The 11,819-nt window shown below is 51.5% G+C and overlaps 1 protein-coding gene across 1 annotated transcript in view; it reads left to right on the top strand.

The window, feature by feature from the left end:
- Positions 1-9,356, top strand: part of Tgfbi (transforming growth factor beta induced) — a 31,847-nt gene extending 22,491 nt beyond the window's left edge. Inside the window, exons 9-17 of the mRNA XM_042671321.1 lie at positions 39-176; positions 738-883; positions 1,844-1,980; positions 2,754-2,884; positions 5,312-5,436; positions 6,611-6,713; positions 7,621-7,700; positions 8,130-8,154; positions 8,651-9,356. Coding sequence (XP_042527255.1) covers positions 39-176; positions 738-883; positions 1,844-1,980; positions 2,754-2,884; positions 5,312-5,436; positions 6,611-6,713; positions 7,621-7,700; positions 8,130-8,154; positions 8,651-8,691 — 926 coding nt within the window. The 3' untranslated portion in view covers positions 8,692-9,356. The remainder of the gene's footprint in view (positions 1-38; positions 177-737; positions 884-1,843; positions 1,981-2,753; positions 2,885-5,311; positions 5,437-6,610; positions 6,714-7,620; positions 7,701-8,129; positions 8,155-8,650) is intronic.
- The last annotated feature ends 2,463 nt before the right edge of the window (positions 9,357-11,819 follow it).

Raw genomic sequence — 11,819 nt, 5'->3', positions numbered from 1 at the left:
CGCAAACAACACTGTTCGCTTTTGAACTCCTTCGGCAGCCAAGACCCTGTTTGAGTTGGCAGCAGAATCGGACGTGTCCACAACCGTTGACCTTCTCAGGCAAGCTGGCCTGAGCACGCATCTCTCTGGAAATGAGCGGTTGACCCTTCTGGCCCCGTTGAACTCTGTATTCAAAGGTAACGTGGGGAAAGCACCCTCCACCCCCCATCAGCCACCTCTGTGAAACTCTTCTGCTCTGCCACAGCCCTTGGATGGCAGGCTTTTCAACTAACTCAGCTAGATGTGACCCCGGCAGAAACTTCAGACTTAATCTTTGTTTGGTTTTGCAAGAGCCAAGAATGCATTGGAGGAATCTCTGCCTAGGAATGCAAGGCTTTGCATCTGCCAGGAGAGCCGAGCATCCTTTGCTCTTTCTGTTTGCAAGGTCAAGTCTCAATATGCAGTCTGGGAAGACCCGCTAGGCCGCAGCTACGGGCAAGGAAGGGAAGGAGCCAAATTGTGTGCATGCCTTTCCTCTTACGGTGAAACTCCAAGGGCCCTACACCTATGCTGTTTTGTTTTGTTTTGTTTTCTGCAGAAGATGTGAGATGTTCAGAAATATTAGCAGTCCCAGCTCACTTTCTCAGTCTCCATTTCCAAACTCAAGGAAGGACAGCTTTTCACCTTCTTTGTCTCTCATCATTCTCTCTACCCGGGGAGCCAATCTCTCTGGCCCTTAACTACCTCTTGTCTTACAGATGGAGCCCCTAGCATTGATGCCCACATGAAGAATTTGCTTCTTAACCACATAGTAAAAGACCAACTGGCCTCCAAATACTTATACCACGGACAGACTCTGGACACATTGGGTGGCAAGAAATTGAGAGTGTTTGTTTATCGTAATGTGAGTGCTGCATCTTCAGTCGTGCTTTCTTTGGTTCAACTCTTAAGAAGTAGACGTTGGCTTTTTGTTGTTTTGTTTTGCTTTGCTTTGGTCGGCCATGGGGCTTGAACTCAGGGCCTGGGTGCTATCTCTGAGTGCACTTTACCACTTTGAGCCACAGTGCCACTTCCGGCTTTCTGGTGGTTCATTGGAGATAAGAATCTCACTGGCTTTCCTGCCCAGGATGGCTTTGAATGGTGATCCTCAGATTTCAGCCTTCTCAGTAGCTAGGATGACAGGCATGAGCCACTGGTGCCTAGCTGTAGAAGTTTTATTAATAAAAAAATGTTTTAAATAATATAATAAAAAAATAAAACATTTAAAAGTCCTTCTTAATCAAGGACTTACATAATCTAATGAAGAAGTAATTTCTTACTAAATGAGATTTTGCAGAAGGGTTAGGGAATATCCTTTTGTGGGTATCCTTAGTATAAACCCCACTCATCTGCATAGTTAGGAAGTAAGGCCGGAGGAGGGATGGAGGTTTTCTGTCCTTCCAGCCCCCTGACAGAATTACAGCCCCCTCCTTATTCCAAAAAGATTACCTTTCCTTTTCTCCTGTGTCTTTTCTATCTTCAAATCCCAATCTACCTTGGAATATCTACCAGGAAGCTCAACGCAACCTTGTTCAGGCCTGGGATCAACCAACTCCATTTAGTTTTTCATCTATTCTGCCGAAAAAAAAAAAAATAAATCAATGGCTTCGGTCATTGATCGTTATCAATAGACTTCCTCAATATGGGTCTTAATTGGATTCTCCTTTCCTTGAGGAAAGGTTTAAAATGGTTTTCTGTCCTGAGAATAATACATCATGGTGGCCCGGGCTTCATGATGGACTGTAATACACACACTCACCAGTCTTGGGAGCGATGCCATCAACACAGCCCTGAACCAACCTCTCTTTGTCTCTCTTCCGTGCAGAGCCTGTGCATCGAGAACAGCTGCATTGCCGCCCACGACAAGAGGGGGCGCTATGGGACCTTGTTCACCATAGACCGGATGCTGACCCCTCCCATGGGGACCGTCATGGACGTCCTGAAGGGGGACAATCGCTTTAGGTAACCAATCTCTCCCAGGGTGGGGCTTCTGCCAAATAGAGAAGTCTGTGGACTGTGTGTCAAGATTCCTGCCTGATTTGGAAGATCAAGGCCAGCCTAGACTACAGAATTAACCCCTGTGCTGAGGGTTTTCCTAATGCTAGTGATGTTTCCAGGCTTGGGACAGGGAGAAAATGAAGGTCACCTTGAAACCTTGGGCTGGGAAGCAGGGTTCCTCCTGGGAGTGTCACCTTCCTGTAATGGGACGCAAAGGGAGAGAGAATTAAGAGGGAGAGGGCATTTTTATTATGATGGCCCAAGAAAACATTACTCTTTCGCTGGAAAATCCCCAATTTGCTGGGAGCAGATGGCTTTGAAACTGGGGTGAGTCTCCCAGTCTCTGTGCAGAATCTACTCCTACGGAACTGTGGCTCCGGTGTTAGTTCGCATTCCCATCCTGTTCTTTCTGTTCCCAACTCCCTTGCTCACCTCCCGTGGATGCTGTCATGTGGAGTGACTTCAGCCACCTGCCGGCATGTCCTCCCCAGAACTCAATCCCGGAGCCAGCCAGTCTCTGAGTTGGCCGTGGCTCTGACATTCTTCCTCCCGCTACCTCTGGGCTCTGACTTCTGGTCACTCATCTTGAGTGTGATGTGTATATAACCTGGGTAGGGAGGAGAAGACAGGTAGACTGATTCCCTCTTTTGCTGGGAGGGAGATGAAGAAGAAGGGGGGGAAAAAAAAAAGTGTGCCTCCTCCCAGCAGGTGACACTTCTTCTCCTGTGTGTTCACAGCATGTTGGTGGCTGCCATTCAATCTGCAGGCCTGACCGAGACCCTCAACCGGGAAGGGGTCTACACAGTCTTTGCTCCTACCAACGAAGCCTTCCAAGCCATGCCGCCGGAGGACCTGAACAAACTCTTGGGTAAAAAAAAAAAAAAATGCTTTAAGTAACGCATTCCTATTTTATTCCTTTTTTCCAAAGTCATCTACCCAGCGGGGCCCTAGCAGGGAAGAGCTGGCACCGGGCAAAGGGGTTAACTGGAGGAATTTAATGATGAGATCATTTGTAGAAGGGTGGGAGGACTTAAGGGACTGGCAGAGAGCTAAGAAGACATCCTCGGGGCTGACAACAATGGAAAGAAGGGGCGGCAGGAGTGAGGGCAGGAACCAGGCAGGACTTGGACAAAGGGCTCAGAAAGCTACCAGAGCCTTTTATATCCTGTGAGGGCTGCTGCTGAGCACCTCAGCAATCAGCCAATGGGAAGCCCAGCCTCCCTTAGGCCAGTGCCTGAGCCTGGGCTTGGGTCTCCTCCCATTGGCCGATTCCAGGAGGGCAGAGAGACCTAGATGTTGCAATTCGTAGAGGTCAGGGTCCCAAGTAGATGAAAAACAACCAGCCTGGTCACTGAGGCCTGCCTTCCCCCTTGGGGAGCAGGAAAAATGCTTACCTGCATGAAATGTCCCTCAGGAGCAAATCCAAGTTCCCAAAAACTTTTAGTCATGGGCCTGGGAAAATGTGTGCTCACATGCTTGGGTACCTGCTTTCCCTGGAAGTAGTTCGAACCCTGGCTCTGGCATTGACAAGGTGAGTGAGCCCTGGCAAATGGCTGAACCTTCCAGGAACTCCGATAGCTCCTCCCTTGCACCTCAGGAGACTGAGATCTAAGGATCTCGGTTTCAAAGCCAGCCTAGGGAAGAAAGCCCATGAGAGTCTTACGTCCAGTTAACCACCAAAAGAAGCCAGAAGTGGAGGGTGTGACTCAAGTGGTAGAGCACTAGCCTGGAGTGAAAAGCTGAGGGACGGCGCCCAGGCCCAGGGTTCAAGCCCCACGACCCACAAAATAATAATAATAATAATTATTATTATATATATATATATATAATGGCATTGAGATGGGCTGGGGGCTGAGGGCAGTGGGGGGCAGAGACTCATTTCCACAAGAGACACTTCCCCTCTCCTGGCAAAAGATGAGTCTGAGGAAGGTAAAGAGGACCAAGAAAGGACCTTAGCCAAACCTGGGGATACATATTGTTTATACCTCCCTTCTTTTAGGAGAATATAAGGCTCAGGTTGCTGTCAGTTCTGAGCTGAATTTGTGTCCTGTTTAAATTTGCTTTATTATTCATTGAATGCCGGTGTCTGTGACGCTGACGTCTTTTTCCGGAGAAGAGGGGGAGAAATTCACTCTGAAAACAAACTTTCCATCCCCTCTTGGCCCTGCAGGAATGAACTATTCTTCCCCAGGTGGCCCGAGCCTGCTCAGATTCCCCTCGTTTTCGGTTGTGTGGGAGTGGAAGAGGGGGAGGGAGAAAGCGTCTCAAACATGCGCCCCCCCCCTTCATCCCCAGGCCTCACCCCAAGTCAGACTTCTAAAAAGAAGGATGCCCCCCACCTCCCCAGCCAGCATCCCCGGGGCTGCCTTGTCTTCTCCATATCCAGGCAGTACTTTTGTGTGTGGGAGGGGAACCTCGCCATTTGTGGATGTTTGGAAATCACTTGGTACCCCTGACTCCGTCCCCTGGCACTGGAATGAGTTCATCAGTAATCAAGTGAACTCCGGAGAAAGTTTTCAGACATCCAGGAAGGAGCCCTGGGGAAATGAACCACCACCGTTGGCTAGGAGACGGGCCGATCAGGGAGGATCAGAGAGGGGCAGTTGGCAGCATTAGGCCCCGCTTCCCACACCAAACTCGGGAAAGGCCTGTGTGTACCTTTATGAGCAATCGGATGCTTTCCCCAGCCGTAGGGGGGAAACTGATGTGAGCTGGAAGGAATGCCGTGAAGTCCAGCGCTGAGCAGAGGTACCAGGGAGGGAATTCCCCACCCCCCCACCTCGGCCCTGACCTCATCGGCTCCTTGGCTCCTCTGGAGCACAGCTGTTGCCTCTTCCAAATCCCCCTTCAGGAAATGGCCCTCTCCGGTGGAAGATGCATCGGAGGGCAGAATGTGTAAATATTTCACGACTGTGTTATGGCCGACAGGACCCAGCCACGCTGATGATGAAGCATCCCAGATGGCGTGGCTGGAAAGGTCCCTGGCGTTTCCGTGGCAAATATTTAGCTCATGGAAACACAAGTCCTGCTCACAGAGGAATATGGATTAACTCCTCAGCCGCCGAGAAACTCTGCTTAACTCAGCCACGCAGGGCCAGTCCTGGGCCGACCTGTGGGCAGATGGTGGTTGGCTCAGGGCTGAGTACACAGTAGGTGCTCACTGAATGCTTGGACTTAAGCGCACGGACTTTTCCACCTTTGAGTCAGCCACTTTGTACTTTCTCCTCTGGGCCCTCCGCCTTGCCAGTGAGCCATCTCGAGATTCAGTCTGCCTCTCCTTCCCCCAACCCTGCAGGAAACGCTAAGGAACTTGCCAACCTCCTGAAATACCACGTCGGCGATGAAATCCTGGTGAGCGGGGGCATCGGGGCCCTGGTGAGGCTGAAGTCTCTCCAAGGAGACAAGCTGGAAGTCAGCTCGGTGAGTGTGCCGGCAGAGCCAAACGTCTGGTTACGGACCACCACGGGGCCTGGCGTGGGACACACCACCTTTGAGATACATCCTGGACTCCAGGAGGGCAGCTTGTCCACAGAAAGAAGGGAAAGAAAAAGAAATGGGGGGGGAGCTCTTCAGGGAAATCAAGCCAGATTGCAACTAGATGCAAGAACTTCCAGAGTTGCAAGGGCATAAAGCATCAGACTTGGCATGTGGGAGAGGCCCGTTAGGAGAGGGCAGGCAGTGAATGGCGTATGTGTCTCCCTCTTGAGCGATCAGCCCCCCAAGCCAATCTCTGCTCAGTCCCCCACATGCAGGGGCTCAATGAGGTGCTGCCTTGAGCCAGACCATCCTCAGAGGTGCCCTGGGCTCTCATTCCCGCTCTGCGAGCTTACCTTGCTCTGCAAGTGGCTGATGCCATTCTACCTTGGCGCTGTGCCCAGCACATCCCCACCTCAAAAGAGAGAGCCAGAGAGAGAGAGAGAGAGAGAGAACCAGCCCAGTTCTGAGAAGCTCCCTCAGAGGAGGCCACTGGTCTCCCTGGGGATGGACACTCGAGGATATAGCTGGTTGGAGATCCTTGCTCCTCTCTCCTGATTTCGAGCCTCCCTGGCTCCCTCATTTTTTTTTTCCTTGGGAGCCTGGGTAAAATCTGTTGAGATGGATGGAGGGAGGCTTGGGGAGAGATTTATCTTCTGATGATCTCCTCACACCTCGTTTCAGATGTTGGGGTCCTACCTGTCTCAGACACACAAATAGTTTAGCAAGGCCTGCGTTTGATTCTCCTAGGTAGACCTCCCCTCAAGGACTCCTAAGCCAGGCATCTTGGAAAAGTAGAAAGAGCCTTTTGTGCAGATCTGAAAGCCCAGCTTCTAGTCCCAGCTTAAAGGGGGGACACACTGTGCCCCTCAGATCTCTGTCTCCACTTCTGATCAGAGACAATACTCACCCTCCTTTGCTCTATACTCCCATGGGGATCAGCACCTTGTAAGTTGCACTGTGCTGTGTCTACGAGGGAAGGAAGGTCTTCAGAGGACAGAGACTATGTCTCTCCCCAGACCATAATCCCCAGGTCCTGGGCCTGGGTCTGTCCTCAGCAGTTACATGGATAAAATAAGTCTGTTGTGCATTTCCTAACCATCATCTCTGTTTCTCCCAGAGGAACAATGTCGTGCATGTCAATAAGGAGCCAGTTGCTGAAATCGACATCATGGCCACAAATGGCGTGGTCTATGCCATCAACAGCATTCTGCAACCTCCAGGTGAGACCCCCCCCACACACACAAAGTATATCATCCCCGAGACTTGGAATCTGGGCCTTCTCTTCATGTGGTAGCCTGTGCTTAGTAGAAAAACTGTCCTACACAAAGATCAGGATAAGGTGAAACCATGACCATCACACAGTGCAGCTGATGGAAATGTGAATTGGTGTCTTCAAAGAGTACACCCTAGGTGTTGGTGGCTCACACCTGTCATCCTAGCTACTCAGGAGGAGGCTGAGATCTGAGGATTATGGTTCAAAACCAGCCCGGACAGGAAGGTCTGTGAGACTTTATCTCCAATGAACGGCCAAAAAGTCAGAAGTAAAGCTGTGGCTTAAGTAATCCAGCCTTGAGCACCAAAGCTCAGGGACAGCACCCAGGCCTTGAGTTCAAGCTCTAGGCCTGGCATGAAAGGAAGGAAGGGAGGGAAGGAGGCAGAGAAGAGGGAGAGAGGGAGGGTAGGAGAGAGAGAGAAGAGAGAAAAAGGGAGAGAGGAAGGAAGGAAGGAAGGAAGAAAGAAAGGAAGAAGGCAGGTAGGCGTGGCTGTCTTGTTGAATGGTCCAAATGGTCCACTGTCCCCGCCCCACCCCACCGGGCCCAGCGGGGTGCTTGTGCTTGGTCTCAGTTCCTATGCATACAGATGTTGGCCCCAGAGCTCCCAGCTCTTCTCTTCTGGTCTCTCTTTACCCCTTGGGGGGGGGGAGGGAACAGTTGACCCTCAGTGCCACCTCTCCTCACTTGCCCATTCACCCCTCTCCGAGCCAAATCCCTCCATGAGTAACGATGTTATACAGGGGAAAGAAAGGCTTCACTGGGAAATGTGAGCCAGGAATCCCAGACGTGCCCAGTAGGAATGGCACGCTGAAGGTTCCGCTTTCACCGAAGTGGCCTTTTCCATCCTCTCCAGCCAACCGGCCTCAGGAGCGAGGGGACGAGCTGGCCGACTCTGCCCTCGAAATCTTCAAGCAGGCATCAGCGTTCTCCAGGGTAAGCTGCCTGCTAGGGTTGAGGCCAGATGGAGCCAGCCTTGGGGCTTCTGCTTGGGCCCCAGCATTGGTTTATTTGAATGTATTCTTAGCAAGCATGAGAGTGCGCAAATCCACTCCAGAAACCTGGAATGAGTTTTCACTAGAAAACCTGACCTGCCGGGCGCTGGTAGGTCACGCCTGTAATACTAGCTACTCAGGAGGCTGAGATCTGAGGATCGCGGTTCAAAGCCAGCCCGGGCAGGAACATCCGTGAGACTCTTATCTCCAATAAACCACTAGAAAACCGGAAGTGGGGTTGTGGCTCAAGCGGTAGAGCGCTCGCCTTGAGCTGAAGAGCGCAGGGACAGCACCCAGGCCCAGAGTTCAAGCCCCAATACTGACCAAAAAACAAAGAAAAGAAAACCTGACCCCTTATGTTTTATTCCAGGCTGCCCAGAGGTCTGTGCGGCTAGGTGAGTCTCATCAGCATTTTGAATTTCTGTAGTAGTCCCTTCGGGGCCCTATCCCTGGCAGACCCAACAACTGTATATAGATAGATAAGAGCATCATGATCTGGCAGAACAAGCCTGGCTTTTAGGCATCAGGCCAGCAAGGGGAGGGAGGGTGAATTGGGGTCAGATGCAGAAAAATAGCTTCTTTCTCAGTCAGGGGAAGATAATAAAAAAACACGGCCTTTTCAGGGGTTGATGTGAGTTTTGGCTTGGGGAACTGTGGGAATATTGCACAGTACTTGGCAGGAGCCCACAATAGAGATGTGGTTCCAAGCTGATAGATGTAGAAAATACACCTGATCCTCAGACAAGTTAAACGAGGAAGTTCCACGAGCCACACCGTACCTGGTGAGCACAGGAGGACCTGGCGGAAGCCACTAGGCTCTTGTGCTCGGGATGACATCTCCACATCAGGTGGCATGGGTACGCTTTCACTCGGGCTCCTCCCTCTTTTCAGCCCCCGTCTATCAGAGATTACTGGCGAGGATGAAGCATTAGCACAAAGAAGGATCACAGGAGGAAGGCCCGAAGCCGCTTCCTACCACTTCTCTCAGTTTGCCAAAGAGACCATGTGAATGTTCTGGAAACCAAAGATCACACTTCAACAGACATGGGCCGCACCACAATCAGATCTGAGCCTTGGATGGGGAAGAGGGAAACGAGAAAGATGTTCCCCCATCTCTTTTTATATCGTTTATTTTTCCATTCCTCCCCCCACTCCCCACCGCCCCTGTCCCAGACATGGTTGTTAATGCCCACTTGCATGAAAAGATCTGGGATACCATGACCCAACACTCACTTGTAGAAAAGAACCCATGTGTGGAATTTCCTGCCCATGTCGAGTGCCTGGAAAAAAAAAAAAAAATAGAAGGGAAGTTAATGGCATGGTGCATCTCATAAAATGCAAGTCAAGCAATCCAGCATTCTGGGAAGCCCTGGCCTGCTCTGTAGAGCTCTGGCACAGCTGGAGAAATGGCATTATTATAAGCTATGAATCGAACTGTTTTCTGTCCAATGTGTCTTCCATCCCCACACGTGGCTTGGGCGCTTCTAGGTGGCCCTGTCCAGGTAGAAAAGAAAGAAAAAGAATCCTGGAGCCCCCAGACTTCCTGAGTGTGACGGAGCCATGGTGTGTTTGTGATAATAAAAATGAAAGAAATGGATGCCTGTGTGGACAGCTGTGTGCCAGCCTGGGGATCAGAGGTAGAGCCTGCTCTGTGGGTGGGGAGAGGGGAAGGAGGGCTGCCAGTCTACCTTTTAGCCCTCAAGCCCCCCCCCCCCCCGCAGGAGCACCTCTGAGGTAACGGAGGACCCTCAGATGCTCACTCAGCTAGTGGGGATCTCCATCTGTCTTTGATGAACATTTTGTCATCTGAGCCTCTTATCAGCCCTGGAGTCCTGAGTCCTCCCTGTTCACGTGGCCCTGTGACCCCCTCATCACACTCGAAATCATCTTCCTTCCAGTGTTTTGACCCCTCTGTCTTTGTGGTGCATAGCACCTGTGCAGTGGGATTTTTAAAATAACAGAGCCCCATCACACAGATGGGGAGATTGAGGTCCGGGAAAGGGAGAACTGGGAACAGAGAAAAAAAAAAAAAAAGCTGGGCTTCAGGCTCCAATCCAAGTCTCCTGACTCCTAAAAGATGACCATTTGCCAGGAGAAAAGATGACCATTTGCCAGGAGACAAGTCTAGGCTTTGCGGGTTCTGTGCCAACCTATGTTCACGTTCCTTTCCCAGCATCCTGAATCTCTGTTGTCTAGACAGTATCCCCATCATCCTGAAAGGGGGTGCTGTATATCTGGGGGTGGGGGAGGGGCTGCTCTTTGCTCTCTCCCTGTGTGGTCTTTGGTAGCCATTCCACCCCTGAGGCCTTCTCTATAACGGGGAGATGACTGTCGACCTCCGCTTCCTCGATCCGTCATGAAGATGATGTGGGATAGTCTACACGGAGTTCTGGGCACAGCACTGGGTTTATTGGCTACGCAGGACCTTTGTAGCCATATCTTCATGTGTGTCCTTTACCGGAAGGCAGCCCGTGTTCCTGAACCATAGAATAGTCTGGCTTAGGCAGGTAGAGTCTGCACTCTGGGCCCAGTGAGCTTTTCCCTCCTAGCCAAAGAGGATCCCTTTTTAGATCTTGTATAGCCCATTGGTCCCCCCCCCCCCACACACACACTCCATTTCTCCGGGAACCCAGGCTAAACAGATGCCACCTCCAGGACCAAATGGGGGTGACTGGAAGACAATTGCTTGCCGCCCTGTACCCCATCAAGGCCACAGGGCATCCCAAAAAGAGAAGGAGGTTGCCAGGCCTCTCCTGAGTCTTGCTGCGGAGACTGGATCAAGGGAGAGGAAGGAGAGGATAGAGGTCTCCTTCCCCTGAGCACCCCGCTTTGCTGTTCCTGGGCCTATGGGCTTCCTGGGATGTAGAGAAGCCCGCAGACCTGATCTGCATTGAGGTTCAGAGGTGTTCCTCTCAACCTAGACTCACCTAGACCTGGAGGGTCAGAGAGGGCCCACCGCATTGGACTGTTTTACATCTAGCTGTGTGGGCCCTGCTAGTCCTCCGTTGGGATGCCACGTATGAGCTAGGGAGATGCCAGGCGAATTTCCATTTTCACTGCCGCAGAATTGGAAGCTGTGAGGGTTGAGGGCGGCTGCCATGCTGCACATCAGGAAGAATGGAAACACAGCTCCAGCCCACGTGACTCTAGAGTCTGAATTGGGAAGCAATCTCCTCCCTCTCTACTGAGGATCCACTGAAAAACCTTGGGCGAGCAGATCCTGGAGATCTGGGTGGCCAGAGCCTTCCCTCTCCTTCCCTCCCCTCCTCATGAGAGACCTCAGCAGGCCTGATCTTTACCTGCTAGCACCCTAGTCCCTTCTTGCTACCATGTCTGACAGGGATGGAGATGGAGATGCAACCGTAGCACCACACAGAAATGCCATGAAGGAGAGAGGGGAAACACCGCTATGCTGGGAAACCATCGTCCAACATGATGCTTTTGAGATGCTGCCTGGAATATTGTGCTCAGAGCTGTTTCTGAGCCAGGAAATGAGGGCTGGGCCTCAGGCCCTGTCTAGAGAAGTCAAATACGGCCACTTCTGACCATCTCTGCTTGACGAGGAAAAAAACACCAGAGAGCCAATCAGAGATTAATTACATCAGGAGGCTACGGGAACCTACATATGCAGGCTCACGCATTCTTGCCACCCGCTGTGACCCTAAGGGATTCAACACAGAGCCTCAGACAGAGACAACTCATACTCCACACACTCTCCTGGGGCCCAGGGAGGGAAGAAGCCACTGGGGTACATAGGCACCATGGAACTTTCCAGTTCTGGCCTCAGGCTGGCTAGAGGGACGCTCCCAGAACCATCCACACCCTAGTTCAGCCTGAAATCCCAGCCATTTTTTCTTTTAACCTCTCTTGCTCAGATGCGAGCTGCTCAGGGGGCCAATCACAGAGCACCAAGTACATCACCCAGGGACAGCAAACCAATGAGCTCTCTTGGCTCAGGCTCCTCTTGCTCCTTAAAAAAGAAAAGAAGGTCAGGCACCGGTGGCTCATGCCTGTCATCCTAACTACTCAGAAGGCTGAGATCTGAGGATCACAGTTCAAG

Source organism: Dipodomys spectabilis, unplaced genomic scaffold (genome assembly GCF_019054845.1).
Source record: "Dipodomys spectabilis isolate Male_0828 unplaced genomic scaffold, ASM1905484v1 ptg000611l, whole genome shotgun sequence".
NCBI classification, from domain to species: domain Eukaryota; kingdom Metazoa; phylum Chordata; class Mammalia; order Rodentia; family Heteromyidae; genus Dipodomys; species Dipodomys spectabilis.
This window is presented reverse-complemented; position numbering and strand designations above follow the sequence as displayed.